Source organism: Brachypodium distachyon, chromosome 4 (assembly GCF_000005505.3).
Source record: "Brachypodium distachyon strain Bd21 chromosome 4, Brachypodium_distachyon_v3.0, whole genome shotgun sequence".
NCBI classification, from domain to species: domain Eukaryota; kingdom Viridiplantae; phylum Streptophyta; class Magnoliopsida; order Poales; family Poaceae; genus Brachypodium; species Brachypodium distachyon.
The window spans coordinates 30931219-30948290 of record NC_016134.3 but is presented as its reverse complement, the minus strand read 5'-3'; the positions used below and the strand labels follow the sequence as shown (position 1 = coordinate 30948290).

The window sequence follows — 17072 nt, the reverse complement described above, 5'->3', positions numbered from 1 at the left end:
CAGTACGCTGTTGTAATTTTTGACACTTGGCAAGCCGATCAGCACAAAACATTTTGTTTGAGAAGTCAAGGAATATAAACACATGGTATTACTGTAACATCTATCTGTGCGTTAGTGGATTAAAAACGACATAATATCTCGATGTGATTATAAGAGACCTATTAGCTCGTAATATTTCTACAATCCAGATATGGATTGATAGGAGTAGATAACACAACGGTACCGTAGATTCTGCAAATCTCATTCATTGAGTTCGTTGCATTGTTGGTATCTGTTCACGTCTTCGATGGTCACCACCCCGTGGAATTCTTCATAACCGTGACGCTTATATCTTTCTTTTTTCTTCAAGGATTGTGACATTCAACCATCTCTCCACGCCATTTGCTTCAAGAGGGAAGTAGCGTTGACTTGACCGTACCAGTGCCCATCTACTTCATGCCAAATATATACATGCAGGATATCTTTTTTTTAATGTTCTTGAAAAATGCTAGATACTTGCACCAATCAGGCAATCATCACACTCATTTTCAAAAAAATAGTTTCCTTGCCGTCACCAGAGACTCCAGCATGCAGACGGGCTAGTTTCAAGACTTCAAGAGTTCAAGTCAAGATCAAAGGTATTCCAACTATTTTTTGCCAAACAACTAGGTATATATAGCATGTAGTATGTACTGCTATGCATAAAAAGGGCAAAACAAAAATAAGTTAAAAATGTAAAATGACAGGGTATTTAAGCAATTCAGCCCAAAAAGTAACTTCTTTTTTTCAATGTACCCAAGAGACAAGTTTTTTTTGAGAGAGAGAGCCAGCCAAACAGACAACTAGGCCCACCTATTTGGTTGCCTCCTCTCTCAGCCCAGTTGCCCAATTCTATATTTCCAAAAACATGATTTTAGGCTGTAGTATTTTTTCTCACACCCTGAATTCCTGAATTTTTTAGCACCAACTAATCCTAGACTTCTCCTGACTCGTGGGTCATCTCCTTTGACGTGGTGGACCCTTTGCCTCGGTCATTCTGTTCAGTCAAAGGGAATGATAAAAGGGCTCTTTTATAAGGGAATTGAAACGAATACTTCAAAAAGAACAAGGCTATGAAACAAATACTATATAAAAAGTTGTGCTAAATAACACTAGTTTAGTGTTGCATATGTCGGTGTTTTTCCTACAAACTTAGTTTTACTTGATGAAATTTAACTTAGAACACACTGAAAAGAGAGGGAGCACTAGAACAGTATTCCTACGTGTAATACTCCTAAGAACCATTATATCTAGGCATTAATGTATTTATAATTGCATAGAAAAAAATGGAAAGCCCCATATTTATTCCCAAAGATTATGCATTTATGTGTACATCGTACGTGGTGATTGGTCTCATACATACCTGACAAATGGCACTGCCTGGACCCAGTCGTCATAGCCAAACTTTAATTATCCTTTAATTATTTTCTTTGTTCCGTATCTCCATCGATTTCCCGCTGCTCACTCAAGCCAGTAGTAGTAGCACAATACTTGAAGGCCTCTCCCTCTGTATATATATACCTTTTCTGTCCCAAATTAACTGACGTTTCAGGATGGAGGGAGTATATAACATCACACTCTTGTATATATATGCTCCATCCAGTACTAGCTAGCTATCTGCATAAATATACACAAACGAAAGAAAAGGTCATCAGGAGAACTGGACATATGGACGGTGTTACCAAGAGCATCATCGTCAGCAGAAACAACAACGAGAAGAAGCTGGAGCAGGAACACTTCGTGCTGGTGCACGGCGCCGGCCATGGCGCCTGGTGCTGGTACAGGCTGCTGGCGCTGCTCCGGCGTTCCGGCTACCGCGTCTCCTGCGTCGACCTCGCCGCCACCACCAGAAGCAGCGGGGTCGTCGCGTCGTTCGAGGAGTACACCGCGCCGCTCGTCGACCTCATGGAGGCCCTGCCGGACGGCGAGAAGGTGATGATACTTACTAGCTAGATCGATCGATGAGTTTAGGGAAGTGAATGATATAGAGTTACAGTAGCAATTAGGTTGCCGTCTCGATATGGATATATTCTCTTTCTAACTGATACTTTTTCCCAGCTAGGTAAGTAATTGTAGCTATTAATCTTGCCCGCTAGAGCAAAGGAGGAAGTTTTAATTGTCTGCTTTCATTCCTTTTGCCAGCTACAAATAAATAGTGCAAAACCGTAGGTGAGCTTGCACTACGTCGGTAGAATAGTACTATAGCTGGATATATACCTTTATTTCTATCAAACACTTGTCCTTGCTAATTAATTAAGCAGAAGCTATAACCAAAATTAGCTTAGGATCATCCAAAAGCATGCACCCTGATTTCTTAAAACTGTACTACAGTACTTGTTTTAGAAATTAGAAGAACTAAAATTGTAAGTAGAAAGTTTTTGATGACCAACAACTGTTTTGGATCGCTTCCCTGCTGGGAAAGTTCCTATATATCAGTATATGATTTCCAATGGATTTGTCGGCCACAAAATATGAACTGGACGTACTAGTGCTGACTTCTTAACTGCCAGCTCTTCATCACGCACTTGTCAATTCCGTTGAAGTACCAAATGGTGTAGCTTTTTTCAAAGTGATTGTCTATTTCCAAGTCCACTGACAGATTCTCATTTTTAAGTCGGTGATCTTGGGCATCCATTTTTATTTCTTTGGTCCAACAAAAACTAGGTAGCTGCACATTTTAGTAGTTGCGTGCAACTTGGGGGTCGACTTAGAGTGCAGGGTGGCAGGGTGTGTATAACTGAACTTAAACTGAAAACCGAAACCAAAAAACCCGAACTGAAACCGAAATTCCTTTTTCTGTTTTCAGTTACAGCTAAGTAAAAAAGCTAACTGTTAGCAATTAGGTTTTTTCAGTTAAAAACTGAAAAGTTTGGTTAACCGAAAATACCAGATGATAAAACTTAGAGTGCAGTATCTGACAAGACAGTAGCACTAGCCCAATTGTCTGTATAGTTGGCTTGATACTAAAGCTAAGGTCCTGAGTATGATTCCCTACTATTTCTTTTTCTGTTCAATTTTTTCTGGCCGGAGCAATATGGGATGAAGGTCAGGTGCCAGTGCCATACAAGATTTTTTTGTACCACTTCCGTACAAATGTACAGCGTCGGTAATTAACTCCATAATGGTAAATGGTTTGATGGAATTAAAAATCAAAAAATGGGGCGATTTTTTTGTGTTTCTAAAAAAATCCACATCAACTTGGTTAATATGATCATTAACGAAACCGGACCGAAATTAAATAGTTATTACTGAAACCGAACCGTATTTACTGAAATACGAAAACGATATAAACCAAACCGAACTGAATAACTGAATGAACACCCTGAACTATTTCTTTGTAAGCTTAGGAAGAGCAAATCAAGTTTTCTACAACCATGAAGTTTTGTGACTGATTAACTTAAGAGTGTTAGTTCTTTGACATTGTATCTCAAGAAATTTAGTTTTTTTCTTTTAAGAAATTTGACTCAAAAGAATAGGATAAGGCCCGTGTTACTGATTGATAGCACGATACGAAAACTAATGGTGATCGACACATTTCCTCAGGTCATTTTGGTTGGGCACAGCGCTGGAGGGCTAAGTTTGACCCATGCAATGCACCTGTTCAGCGACAGGATTAAGCAGGCAATCTTCATAGCAGCAACCATGCTTCCGTTTGGCTTCCAAACGGAACAAGACATCAAAGATGTGATTTGATCTAATCTCTCTTCTCATAAGTTTGATTAAGCTATCTCGTGTCCGAACAATGGTTTACACAGTAGCAGCTAGCTAGCTAGCTAGAGCGTCAGTTCTTTGATTCTCTTAAGAGTTAATTTCAGTTGAAACTCAACAGGGTGTACCTGATTTATCCAAGCTCGGGGACGTGTATGAGCTCACATTTGGGCTGGGAGACGATCATCCGCCGACGGGCGTGGCGCTGCGGGAGGAGTTCCAGCGCAGGATCTTGTACCAGCAGAGCCCCCTAGAGGTTGATCAAGAGTTTGCTGCACTGAACAAATCATTTGCCGATCAAGTGGCAGCACTGTAATTGACTAACAGTATGATACTTTTGTTCAGGACTGTGCGCTTGCCTCGATCCTGCTTCGTCCATGGCCAACAGCACTGAGTGGAGCCAGGTTCGGAGGCGGCGGCATCAATGGCAAAGGTGAAGGGAGCGCGATCGACGACGTGCGGCGTGTGTACATAACGACGGCGGAGGACCACATGATAAAGCCGGAGCAGCAGGAGTCCATGATCCGCCGGTGGCTGCCGAGTGAGGTGCTGGCCATGGACACCGACCACAGCCCCTTCTTCTCGGCGCCGGAGCAACTCCTTCAGCTCATCCTCAAGTCGATATGACCCTTGAGAGTTGTCCATGCTTCTGGTCTTGAATCTGTGGATCGATGTCGACCAGCTTGCAGTTCTTCAGACAATGTTACATGCCAATTAAGTTGAAAGTTACCAACAGATACATTATTTATCCATAAAATAATCAGAAGGTTCAAATGTACTCCGTTTACCCCGGTCAAAAAAAATGTACTCTGTTTATATTATCTGTAAATTGCACTGCTGGTCACCGAGCTTGTCCAACTGGTTCAGATTCAGAAGCCCAGTGATCTAGGTGACCTACTTGAACGGTTGAACCAGACAAGTCCAGTTGAATTTTCTCATACGGAGTAGAAAACAAGTTTGATTGATCTAGAGTATAGTTTACTCCATGAACACAAAGCATGCTTAGATGATGTGTTTTTGTAGAACCTGGAGTCCACTAACTTGTAGTATAGCATATACTCTAGTCGATCTTCTTGTGCCAAGAAAAATCAGCAATTACCTAATTAACACAGTGAAACATCCTCCGGTAAGTTAGCACGTCCATCAGGGCCAAAAGGCCACAGAAAATGCAGAGATGAGAGAAACCAGCTAGTCCACACGCTATATCCTGCCATTCTACATGCAAGACATGCAGATGAGCTCCTCCTGGCATAGCATCCATTTAAAACACAACAGACTGGGCGACCTGCTAGGTTTTGACATTTGGAACTGGCCGCACGCAGATGCAGTTCCCCTGTCGATTGGTACAAGAGATGATGATGTGCTCAACAGGCAGAAACTGAAAGGGCATGGCAAACGAACACCTTGTGCTCGTTCATGGGGAAGGGCATGGGGGTTGGTGCTGGTTCAAGCTCCGGTGGCTCCTCGAGGGCTCTGGCTACCGGGTGACCTGCATAGACCTCGCCGGAGGTGGGGTCGATCCTACCGACCCCAACACGGTCCGGTCATTCGAGCAGTATGACAAGCCGCTCCTGGACCTCATCTCCGCCTTGCCGGAGGGTGAGAAGGTAAGTTCATGTGCTTATTTAGATAGTACTTATGGCCACAGGTTGGTGATGGTAGTTTGTTGTGAAACTACTTGTGGGGACATTTATTGAAAATGGTGAAAAATTACGATCAATTTGGTTTACCATGCTAAACTCGTGTTAGTCGAATTTCAGGTGATTCTGATCGGACATGGTATTGGAGGGCTGAGTGTGATCCATGCAATGCATGAATTTGTTGACAGGATCAAGGAAGCAATTTTTGTGGCAGCTGCTATGCTACCATTTGGACTTCAAACTGATGAAGATAAGAAAGATGTAATGTTTTCAGGCTTGTCTTTCTGTTCTCATAAAGTATAGGCCACCTATAAAGTGTCAAGAATATGGCACAGCTGACAAACATATAAAATATGCATAAAAGTGAGATTGTTAATACATATCTTGTAAGACAAAAGCCAGGGTAAATACAGTGGACATTGACAAGCAAGCATTTAAATATTTCCTAAGAACTCCAACTTCTTTTCATTGTAGTCATTTTTCATCATTGAAATGAAAGAAAATGTTGAAGAAATCTTGGCAAATGATTGAACAATTGTATGTATCGAAATTACTGAAAATTTTACTCCCTCCGTTCCATATTAATTGGCGCCGATTTATGAACTTGCACTAAATCCGCGCCAATTAATATGGAAATCCTCATTACATTCATGGCATATCTTCTGCTATTTTATTTAATTGTTATAGACTTACAAGTAATATTATGTATGACTAATGACATCTTCCGAATACTAACGTGTAACAGGGCTTACCAAGTTTACCTGAGAATGAGGTTCAATTGACATTTGGTGCAGGAGCAGATGACCCGCCAACTACTGTGGCCTTGAGGTTAGAATTCCAGCGTGATCGACTATCCCAGCAAAGCCCTGAGGAGGTACTATACTTCATGAACCAATCTGAGCAGCAAATGAAGTGTCATCATTTCCAATTCATATTTCTTGAGAAACCGCTTTAAGAAGTAAACTTCATACTCCAGTTATAAGAGGTAAACAAGGATGCAAATTTTACTCACATATGTGTATTTATGATTTATCCTGTTCAGGACTCAATACTGGCTTCGATGCTGATGCGCCCATGGCCCGTGAGTGCTATCGGTACTGCAAGCTTCGAAGGAGACGATGAGAGATTGAATCGAATAAAACGAGTTTTCATAAAGACACAGCGTGATCACATGCTGGAACCTCAGCAGCAAGACTCCATGATCAAGAAGTGGCCACCCAGTGAGGTTTTGATCATAGATACAGATCACAGCCCCTTCTTCTCTGCACCAGAACAGCTCTTTAATCTAATTGTCAAATCTCTATGATGCAAATATGCAGATAACTAAGCTCCCTAAAGTGGATTTGTTCAAATTCTTGTAACATTATATAAACATTATACGTGTAATTTGAGTTAGGATCACAACTTTGCGAAGCATGCTTCTCCACGTATCTTCAAGGAAAATCTGGATAACTGGCTTAAGGGTGGCAGTAAAACCTGGTTTGACAAAAAGATTACCCCTCATATTTTGAACGAAGAACTCAAGCCAGTGCTTTTGTAATTCCCATTTTCGATGCGCTTACATGTTATTCCAAGAGAAAGTACACGGTCAATTAAGAAAAAGGTCTTGTAGTCAGATAATGCATGATGGTAGAGGCCATTCCAATTCACAATTTAATATTTATCTTTTATCGGTAACCAGGATTTCCTGCTGACATTCAATTGAGCCAAGCACAATGTGTACCTTAACAAAGCTCTGCAGCAGCTCCTTAATTGCAGGATCAGAAGTAAGATCTAGGCTACTGGGACCAAGCCTCCTTGCCCCCATCTTGCATACCCTGCCGTTCTGCCCTCTCTCATTACCGTAGAATGTCAGCATCAACCTCTGAAAATGAGACGACAAACTCTGGTGTCAGAAGTTCAGAATCCGCAGGAAACGGCTAGCCATTTCATCGATTAAACTCATGGCATGTGCGTACCACACACAAAAAAGAAATCTATCCAACGCAGCAACAAGGCGCAGCTCGGCCGCGCATTCGGTCGAACAGGTGCCGCGCTGCTGCCCACGCACGCACAGCAGAAGCACCTCGTTGGCGGCTTCATGGCGTCAGCAGAGCTTAGCAGCTTACCTCCTGGAGTTGGAGCACCAGCACCTCCTCCGCTTCGTAGGATGCAGAAGGGCGCCGTGGTCGTTGCCGCCGCCGGCGATCGCAACGCAAGCGGCGAGCCAGTAAACTCTGTTGCTCTCGTGTTACACTGACTGCCATGCGGGTCCCGCGTACTGACCTCTTTAAACCCCGACCCGAGGCTCTGGCGAGTGGGCCCTGTCTGTCAGAAGCCCACCGCTCCCGGAAGCATATTTTCTTGGCCAATCCAAACCCAAGACGGCGCGCATGGCGACCACCGCGGCGGCGGCGGCGGCAGCGGCAGCGTCGCTGAGATGCTTCCCCTCCTCCTCCTCCTCCGCCCTCAGGAACCGCGGCCCTATCAGCAATCGCGGCGTTGGCGTGGTCGCGTTTTCTCCGCGGCGCTGCGCGTCATCGGTGGCGGCCGTGGCGGCGCCGTCGCGGGAGGCAGAGCCGGCTTCCTCGCTCGGGGACCTCGCCCGCGTCGACTTCCCCATCCTCGACCAGGTCTCTCTCTCCCCCTCTACCTCTCTCCGTCGCCTCGGAGTCGGAGAGTTCGAATAAAGGGTCTCTTTCTTCTACTGGTCCGGTGACCATTTGGGGACCAATTTTTGAATTTGATCTGCGAGAAGGGTGTTTACAGTCGCGCATCGGATTACAGTTGTTCCATGATGAAGCATTGCACGTCCTTCTAGTTCTGACTTTCTGATTGCTTAACTGATCGATCAATTGCTCCATGGACATGGATAGAAGCCTTGTTCTTCTTGCTACTAATTCCTGAGCTGCTCCATCAAAGCTTTTCGCCGGTGATTGTCATTGTAATGGTGAATTTAGTTACCCTGATTAGAACATTTATGTAGTTTTGATCTGCTGCAGCGTAGAAACATTGTGATTTTTTGGTTGGTCCAGCCAGGCATGTGAAAGGTTGATTTTTCGGTTGCTCTTTTTAGAGAGCTCCTTGGAAAAGTTCCTTTATTCACTGTGGGTTGACTGGTTGAGTTACTGCAAAATTGAGTGATCTTCGGTTTGCATGTTTTGGACACTATGGTTGTTGCTATAGTATTACAAATCTTAGCATTACCGTCTTTTGTATACCAGATTTTGGTGTTCGAGTGAGCTGACTATTATTTCATTTGTGGCCACTGAAACTTGCAGGAATTTGATGGTAACAAATTAGTTTACTTCGACAATGGTGCAACATCACAGAAACCCTCTCACGTAATGAAAGCCTTGGACGACTACTACCGATTTTATAATTCAAATGTTCACCGTGGCATTCATGCTCTGAGGTAATGTGTCTGTTAAATCTTGTTTCGGGTGGTTTCATAGTAGTAAATTCTACACTAGTATCGGTGAATTGGGATGCATATTCACTATATGTGGGTATGAGTAAAGCAAGGCTGTGAATTTGATGTAAAATCTGTCCCATGAGGCTAAGCATCCCTAGAGGCGGTGAGCAGTATAGGAGACAGCCCTTTTACTCTCATGCTAGGAGTATGGATGCTATCAGCACTGAACACCCCAACAGCACAAAACCACATACATAATAACATCACATAGTATGCCTTGCACCACTTTTTCTGTGATTGAAAGTGAGTTTGCCCCGTTTGACTGCGTGTGTATGGTAGTGTTCACCTAATCTCCTTATACTGGATTCTGAAGCTATGGTTGTGGACTGTGATACATGACGATCGATTGCATGTACGTACCTATAGAAATCCTAGTAAATAGTTTGCTTCATAATGTAGCTAGGCTGCTACCTCTACAAGTTTGTGACACTTCCTTTGTCAGTCAAGTAGATTAGCACAACGTAGTATGTTTTTTGTGTTTTGTGTGTCTTTATAACTTGCTTCCTTCTTTGACATCAGTGCGAAGGCTACTGCTGCGTATGAGAATGCAAGAATAAAAGTTGCAAATTTCGTCAATGCGGCTGATAGTAGAGAAATTATTTTCACTCGTAATGCTACAGAAGCTATCAATTTAGTAGCCTATTCATGGGGCCTATCAAACCTGAAACAAGGAGATGAGGTGAGTCCTCTGTTTTGCCCACCTGATACATCATGTGCTCTCGGCTGTAACTTATGTTTATGATCCTACTTTGATGCATGTCATAATGAAAATTGTTCCGCCATCACTCTTTGGGCTCTATGAGTATTTACGCAATTCGATATATATTTTTCTTCCATGCTAGTATGTCAATTCGCAAAGTTTTTATCAAGTGATATATAACATAATTTTTGCCAGATAAAAATATTAATTTTCTTATAAAAATCACCAAGCGGTTGGTTGATCTTATGATATATGAAAATGTGCAGTTTATTGTAAACTTCCTGGTAATAAAGTTTTCTGCTATTTGTTTGCCAGATTGTTCTTACAGTTGCGGAGCATCATAGTGCTATCGTTCCTTGGCAATTTGTTTCCCAGAAGACTGGTGCTGTCTTAAAGTATGTTGGGCTGACTAAAGAAGAGGTTCCAGACATTGAGCAGTTAAAAGGGCTTATCTCAAGCAAAACGAAGATTGTGGTTGTCCATCATGTTTCAAATGTACTCGGTAAGTGGGTGCTTTTCTTGTAAATGAAATTTATTTAACGATTCGAAAAAATAAATTTATTTAAAATTCGTGGAAATATAAACCCCCTATAACCTTTTTTCTACCTGTGCTTGGTAAGAGGTAACACAAGCCATCCATGTTTGAGTCAAAGCGAAGCACAAAGATAGATTTCTTCTATATGAAACCAGTTCGTCAAAAGATATCATAGTTAGTGACAGAATAGTAACTCAAGTAGCCTCATACACTTATATAAGAAACTTTTGTGGTTTATGGCATTGTTTCGTACTATTTTTAACTTCCGTGTTTCATGTTATTCTGTCTTAAAAAGACAATTGCTGAGAAGGGTTCTATTATATAATTTTTCCTATATCATTTCCAGGTTCAATGCTTCCTATTGAGGAAATTGTAACATGTTCAAACAGAGTTGGAGCTAAAGTTCTTGTAGATGCTTGTCAAAGTGTTCCCCATATGCCAGTTGATGTTCAGAAGCTTGGTGCAGATTTTCTTGTTGGATCTTCGCACAAGGTTTTTGTTATCAGTTCTCTGCTAGTAATAAATCTGTAGTCATTTAAGTCCATATCAAAATTATTGACCTTTACAAGTTACGGGCTAAACTTCTCAGATGTGTGGCCCTACAGGCGTCGGATTCTTGCATGGAAAATATGAAATCTTGTCATCTATGGAGCCTTTCTTAGGTAAGATACTGTAAGGCAAAAACATTTTCTTATCTATATCAGAGGATAAATTAGGTAGTTAGCTCTTTGACCCTGACTAAGACCAGGTTTCCTGTTTAAGGGAAAAAAATATGGTTGTAGTCTTGAAATGTTTGTCTCCTTGTAGGTGGTGGTGAAATGATTGCAGATGTGTTCCAAGACAAATCTACATATGCTGAGCCGCCTTCTAGGTGAGGATTTCTCCTTATTTTGATTCTAGATCTGGACTAATTCATATCTGTCATTGTATGCTATCATATCTTTTGAAGAAGGACGGTACAGAATCATACTATATCTAAAATGATAAAAACAATTATGGTAGAGTGGAATGGTACAGCTGTACAGGCAGTCAGGCATCTGAAATCAGTCCTGGATGATGTTCCGTAGGCCATTCCTTTACAAGTTTCTAGTCAAACATTGATTCTTTTAACATCCTCCTCTGTCTTGTTAAGGAAATTGATTATTGCCAACATAATATGGCACATCAACTACAAGATAGCATGTACCAGAAATCCCTCTATTCTATTGGAAAACAATATGTTATAGTTTTAATTGTTTTACACAAGATATCATTATTAACTTCCTTCAAAAAGTTCATTGTTAACAGTGTTCTGTCTCTGTTTCACATTATTTGGTATTACACTTGAGAAAATAAGTTTTGTGATTGTGCTAAATGGTCATATTCCTTTTTCCTTGTAAACCCATTTAGACCCTTTTCTGTTTCTTCTTTTGAGATTTTAACTATGTTATATTTTCTGAAAAGATTTGAGGCTGGAACTCCTGCAATTGGCGAAGCTATAGGATTGGGAGCAGCAATAGATTATTTGTCACAGTTTGGCATGCAGAGGATCCATGAGTACGAGGTCAGTATGAATCTGTCTTTGTTTTACCTTCTTTAATCTACATTTGAAACATTGTCAGGGGCGGAGCTACGTTGTCTCACTGGTGTCAAATGACACCAATGAATTTTGCAAATCTCTCTATGCATTAGTGGTAATTGTTGTTTATTTTTAGAAATTGACACCAATACAACTAAACTGACCCCAACGCTCTTCTTGGCTGGCTTCGCCCCTGAACATTGTTAGTCTCCAACTGACCAATTTTTCATTTCCACCGCGACGATTGTGCTTGTTCTGCTATCTAGAAATGCTTGTGCTTGTGCCTATGATATCATCCTCACTTGTTATTTCTTTGCCATCCAGAAAGAGCTGGGGACATATCTTTATGAGAGCCTTCTTTCTGTTCCCAATGTTCGGATCTATGGTCCGTCTCCTTCTCAAAGCTGTCACCGTGCTCCTTTATGTTCTTTCAATGTTGAGAACGTCCATCCAACAGATATCGCAGAAATTCTTGATCTCCAGGTATGCTGAATGTTTCAAACCATTGCTATCCTATTCTATCAGTAGATGTTTATGCAAAATTATTACCTGTTATGATGTGTTTTGCTCACTTCCATAAAAAAATACATTTTCATGCACTAGCAATGTAGCATTGATATATGTATCTGCCGACCATCTGTTTCAGCACGGCATAGCGATTCGGTCAGGGCACCATTGTGCTCAGATTTTGCATCGCACACTCGGGATCAACGCCAGTGCCCGTGCTAGCCTCCACTTTTACAATACCAAAGAGGAGGTGGATGTGTTCATCAACGGACTAAAAGATACCATCGAGTTCCTTACTTCCCAACACTAGTACAGCTCAGTTAGAGCAACCTTCTGCTTCCTCCTTTTAACTGAACTGTGGTATAGAAACCTAAGCCTGCTGTCTTTCAGGCTTTTCTTGTAAATCATTGCACAGTCCAGTTTATTTAATACTCTTCCACTTGTGGAGTTTCGAAATAAGCATGATTGGTCATGCCAGCTCTGGCAGCTCAAGTAATTTTCTACATAAACTTTGTTATACATACATGTATATGTTTATTACTTATTAGCACTTTGCACATGTATGAGATAAAATGAAGTTCTGTAGGTTAGTAGCTCTCGTATTGTGCACTGCAGCTGTTATTTTTGCTTTTCAACAAAGATGGGAAAATCTAATGGCAAGGTCAATTGTCTTGATGGAATTTTGTATAGCTCACTTATGAATTTTCGATGGTTGTTCTTGGGCCCATTACAGGTGTAATTTAACGAGCCCAATCATTTTCCACTCCAACCAAAAAGCCCACTTGGATGGTCGTTTTAGCTTGCCCACTCTCGTTTTGGGCCTTTATCTCTAGAAAATCACACGGGCCATACAAGGCCCAAAGGAAGACGCATCACTGAGCAAGTCGCGCAAATCTTTTTTTTTACACTAAGTCGTGCAAACTTGATGAGCAGACTCGACAGACAGGTAACCGCGATGGAATGTTCCAATACTTGTTAATTTCGATCCACCCTTTCGTCCTTATGTTTCAACGTGAAACACAGAATTATTCCTAGGGAGGCTTGTCCTGACGTTTTGTGGTCCCTAAATCAGCAGCTAGCCAGCTAGAATTAACCACACATCGCACACAATGCTACTCTTGTTGTACCAAATCTGCGACAAGTAATTTCGACCGGAAAAAGTACAATACTTGATCTGGTAAGTTTAACTTTGTGACAATAGCACAGTGCTCTCATCACAAAGAAAAAACTGTGATTTCCCATGTGCCGAAGCTTTACTGTGAGCATTACATCGGGCACACGGCAAAGACAACGCTCTGGCGCACGGCAAAGAGGCGCAAAGACGAGGGTCACATGGCCTCACCCGCCTGAAGACGATTTGCCAAACATAGGCATATGGCATATGTTGCTGGTCTAGTCTGATTGCAATCTCTATGTTGAAGTCTTAACAGTATTTCATGTTGCAAATATGACATCAAGGAGAAGATGTCTTTAAGAGATTTTTTTGTAATTCTTAATTATACGAGTTAACATGTAGGTTTCTAAAGTTTATGACCCAAAACATTGTACCTGTAATTGTTCTCGCGTTTGAATGACATTACAGGTTATTTCTCAAACAAAAAAAGGCATATGGCATATGACAAAAACTCTGTTTCCTTTTCCTGCGCGACAGTATTTCTCCGGTGGTCGGGTGGTGTCGTGCGAGGCTACGGCTAAGAAACGTGATTTCCCGTGTGCCATCCCGTTGAGCCAAAGTCTATCCAAATCAGCACATGTTTACACGTCGGCTAGTCGTGCATGCAAGACAATCGACTTGGTAGCAGGTTGTCAATTATATGTTCAAGAAAATCCAAGTCCATCAAAGTCTAGTCGTGTTTCATGTCCAAACAGACGACAAAATATTATATCCACCTGTACATGGTACTCATGCATATGCAGGCATAGCTGCAACCATTGTTATTGTGCCACTTAGCCATCATCGACTCGCCGCGTAAGCACGCATCATCACTAAACAGCAGCAGCATTGCGCCCTACCCAGCAAGCCATCCCAGCAGCAACAAGAACAAGTTAAACCAAGAAGAAGAGCAAGCAAAGAAACTCACCGGCAACAAAAAAAAAATTGTGGGAAAATCAACGGCATCCATGATCGGCGGCACGACGACGTTGCCGATGTCCATCCGGCCAGCCGCCTCATAGTCGTCGTGCCAGGAGGATCCGTGTTCGGCGCCGTCTCCGCTGCCAGAGGCGGCGCCTGGCGGGCAAGGGCGGACACCGGACACCACCACGACGGCGAAGCGCCGCCAAAAATCCGGCCCAAACTTGATCGAGCACCCCTTTTAATTAGAAATAATTATTGCTCAATTGACAATCCGATCCATCTGAGATTAAGATTTCTCATCTTTGTAATCACATAAATTTTGCACGAGTCTCGATAATTGAGTTAGCATCGGTATTTCTCAGTCGTCTTACAATAGCAAAACCGTAATTTATAATTACCTAAGAGCTAACAGGTGCAGCTGCACTTTTTCTCTCCTATGAGCGCACGCTTTAATTCAATTCGCCCTGAGTCGAACAAAGCGATCCACATGCAACTTTTTTGTCTTTTAGCTAATTTACCTACGGACCATGCAGGCAGGCGTGCGCTCATATTACGTGGGATTAATTTTGTTTTCCAAAATTCAAAAGGTCATAACTTTCAAACCGGAGGTAAAAAATATGATCCGTTTTCACCGCTGGAACTCTTGCGACAAGCTCTTCAAAACTAGACCTCATATGGGTATGTTTCGACATCGTTTTTTCAAAAAACAACTTTCTCTTAAAAGTAAGCAACATTGATCGTTCCACTAGTAACTTCTGCTACACTATATTGTAGACAACTATGACTCCTCGGCTAGCAACTTTCGCTCATGTATTCACAGGTTCAACTCACATCCCGACAATATTGGCTCATGTGCTGCAATTTTGGCTGCTCTACTGACAACTTCAATATTTAGTCGGCAATATTGGCTTCTCTATTAGCCACGTACTTTGATGGACAATTTCCACTACTCTTGTCGTAACAACTTTATCTCATGTGTTGGCAACTTTGGCTCCTCTGTTAGCAAATTTCGCTACTCTATTACAACCGTTGGCTCATGTGTTAACAAAGTTGTCGGTATGAGAGCCAAAGTTGCTAGCATGAAAGGCGAAGTTGCCAAACATTAGCAAAAGTTGCCACCGCCCACCGGGCACAAAAAAACGTAGTTCATGATGGAGTTAAAGTTGCCAAAGTGTATCAAAATTGCTACTGGATGGGAGCCAAATTTATCGGCATAGAAGACAAAGTTCGCAAAACAATAGCAAAGTTGTCACCGGACACATCAAAGTTGTTTGTGATGGATTGTAAGTTGCTGCAGTGGAGCAAAAAATTGCTATCAGATGGGAGCAAAAGTTGTTTGGGAGTTAAAGTTGCTAGTATCCAAGTCAAAATTGCTAGTATTAGAATCAAAGTTGTCAGTATAAGAGTACAATTGCTATAGCAGCCAAGGTTGCTAGCGTGAGAGTGAAGCTAGTTGCTAATTAATACAAAAATCAAATTTGCTAGTATGAGAGTGAAAGTTGTCGATATATGATTTAAAGTTGCTAATATGAGAGTCAAAGTTAGAAGAAGTTTGTCACACACTAGCGGAAGTTTGATCTGCCACACCAAAGATGTCTGCGATGGTGCGAAAGTTGCTAGAGAAGAGCAAAAAATTGCAAATGGTAGTGGGGCTAAAGTTGCCATAACGGGAGCAGTGATTGCAAGTATTTGAGTCAAAGTTGCTAATATGCGAGTAATAGTTGCTAGTATGGGTGCAATAGTTGCTACTACGAGAGTAAAACTTGATGGCACCGAAGACAAAGTTCCCAACACATCGCAAAAGTTACAGCCGAGGCATACTGAAGTTGTTTCTGACGGAGTAAACTTGCTAGAGTGGAGCAAAAACTATCATCGGGTGGAAGCCAAAGTCGCTAGTATTGTAGTCAAAGTTGTTAGTATAGAAACCGAAATTGTTAGAGTGAGCAAAAATTGCTACTGATATGTAAGTCCAAGTTGATACTATGAAAGTTAAAATTGTTAATATGAGTGCTAAAGTTGCACAGTCTCTCGCAAAAGTTGCTTTTTGTAAAATATTGGTCAAAAAATACCCAAGTTGTATCTAGTTTTGAAGATCTCGTTGCGATAAAGCCAACGGTGAAAACAGTTCGTCATTTCGGCGCATGGTTTGAAAGTTATGGCATTTTGAAAAAAATTAAGGAAATTAAATGCATGTAACACCACATGTAAGACATGTTGAAGTAAAGATAGAGGAACTTTTCTCGCGCGCGTTGGTGTTGTCGGGATTGTTTCTTTTTGTAGCTATACCGTGTGATTTTTTACTTTCCGTATCAATCGTTGGCTGGCTAGGCTTAACCAGCCAACGGCCACTCTCTAGTCCTGTCCGTGCTCTTCGTACAATGTTTCTCTTCTTTTTTCTTCTACCTTGTCTACAGAATGCATCTTCAATACCGGATTAAGGTTCTAGTATTTTCTTTTTTGAAGGAATTAAAACCAGTATGGATGGCTTTATTACCGACTAAACCAAAATTACATCTTCAATAAAAGAAGAAGTAAAATAAAACCAGGAGAATTGTCCAATGGCGTTGGATCAGTTCCATCATCAAGTTAGGCCACTCCCAATTCATCGTCTCTTAGGTGTTGTCTCTTAGCCCATAATAAATGCTAAGAAATCATACCCCAATGCCTTGTCTCTTATTGTTGTATCTAAAGTAAAACTTTTTTAAGAGCTTTCTGAGAGAGAATTAATGATTTTGTGTTGGTTTGCGTGAAGAGATAGTCGCTAGTATAAGGGCATCCTCAACAAGGCGTACTACACGGGTATCAAGAAATTAGTGGACAATGTAGAGGAGAGAGGAATGCCACAACCAATTAGTAATGGTTACTCAAAGAAGTA

General features: G+C 41.6%; 3 protein-coding genes and 1 long non-coding RNA gene across 4 annotated transcripts; 3 read left to right on the top strand and 1 right to left on the bottom strand.

The window, feature by feature from the left end:
* Nucleotides 1-599: 599 nt before the first annotated feature.
* On the bottom strand, nucleotides 600-3993 carry LOC106866595. Its single transcript, XR_001407430.2, has 3 exons — nucleotides 3855-3993; nucleotides 1382-1932; nucleotides 600-1015 (listed from the first exon to the last, which is right to left on the bottom strand). It is a non-coding gene; the product is annotated as an uncharacterized LOC106866595 (long non-coding RNA).
* LOC100822364 (methylesterase 17) lies at nucleotides 1583-4584 on the top strand. Its single transcript, XM_003576278.4, has 4 exons — nucleotides 1583-1950; nucleotides 3562-3702; nucleotides 3848-3982; nucleotides 4072-4584. Exons 1-4 carry the CDS (start codon nucleotides 1609-1611, stop codon nucleotides 4351-4353), a joined length of 900 nt encoding a protein of 299 aa, XP_003576326.2. The 5' UTR covers nucleotides 1583-1608; the 3' UTR covers nucleotides 4354-4584.
* A 530-nt stretch (nucleotides 4585-5114) lies between these two features.
* Nucleotides 5115-6767, top strand: LOC100829953 (methylesterase 17). The gene is made up of 4 exons (XM_003577797.4): nucleotides 5115-5333; nucleotides 5487-5627; nucleotides 6112-6240; nucleotides 6409-6767. The coding sequence occupies exons 1-4, from the start codon at nucleotides 5115-5117 to the stop codon at nucleotides 6670-6672; spliced, it is 753 nt and encodes a 250-aa protein (XP_003577845.1). The 3' UTR covers nucleotides 6673-6767.
* An 899-nt stretch (nucleotides 6768-7666) lies between these two features.
* LOC100829643 (cysteine desulfurase 1, chloroplastic) lies at nucleotides 7667-12710 on the top strand. The gene is made up of 10 exons (XM_003577796.4): nucleotides 7667-7978; nucleotides 8627-8760; nucleotides 9340-9499; nucleotides 9836-10022; nucleotides 10402-10547; nucleotides 10645-10717; nucleotides 10863-10926; nucleotides 11499-11598; nucleotides 11938-12096; nucleotides 12260-12710. Exons 1-10 carry the CDS (start codon nucleotides 7739-7741, stop codon nucleotides 12428-12430), a joined length of 1434 nt encoding a protein of 477 aa, XP_003577844.1. The 5' UTR covers nucleotides 7667-7738; the 3' UTR covers nucleotides 12431-12710.
* Nucleotides 12711-17072: the final 4362 nt, after the last annotated feature.

Coding starts and splice junctions, on each gene's coding strand:
- LOC100829953 (XM_003577797.4), top strand. CDS start 5,115: ATGGCAAACGAACACCTTGTGCTCGTTCATGGGGAAGGGCATGGGGGT. Junction 5,628..6,111: donor CTGATGAAGATAAGAAAGAT/GTAATGTTTTCA, acceptor AACGTGTAACAG/GGCTTACCAAGTTTACCTGA. Junction 6,241..6,408: donor CCCAGCAAAGCCCTGAGGAG/GTACTATACTTC, acceptor TATCCTGTTCAG/GACTCAATACTGGCTTCGAT.
- LOC100822364 (XM_003576278.4), top strand. CDS start 1,609: ATGCTCCATCCAGTACTAGCTAGCTATCTGCATAAATATACACAAACG. Junction 3,703..3,847: donor CGGAACAAGACATCAAAGAT/GTGATTTGATCT, acceptor GAAACTCAACAG/GGTGTACCTGATTTATCCAA. Junction 3,983..4,071: donor ACCAGCAGAGCCCCCTAGAG/GTTGATCAAGAG, acceptor ACTTTTGTTCAG/GACTGTGCGCTTGCCTCGAT.
- LOC100829643 (XM_003577796.4), top strand. CDS start 7,739: ATGGCGACCACCGCGGCGGCGGCGGCGGCAGCGGCAGCGTCGCTGAGA. Junction 8,761..9,339: donor CGTGGCATTCATGCTCTGAG/GTAATGTGTCTG, acceptor CTTTGACATCAG/TGCGAAGGCTACTGCTGCGT. Junction 9,500..9,835: donor ACCTGAAACAAGGAGATGAG/GTGAGTCCTCTG, acceptor TTTGTTTGCCAG/ATTGTTCTTACAGTTGCGGA.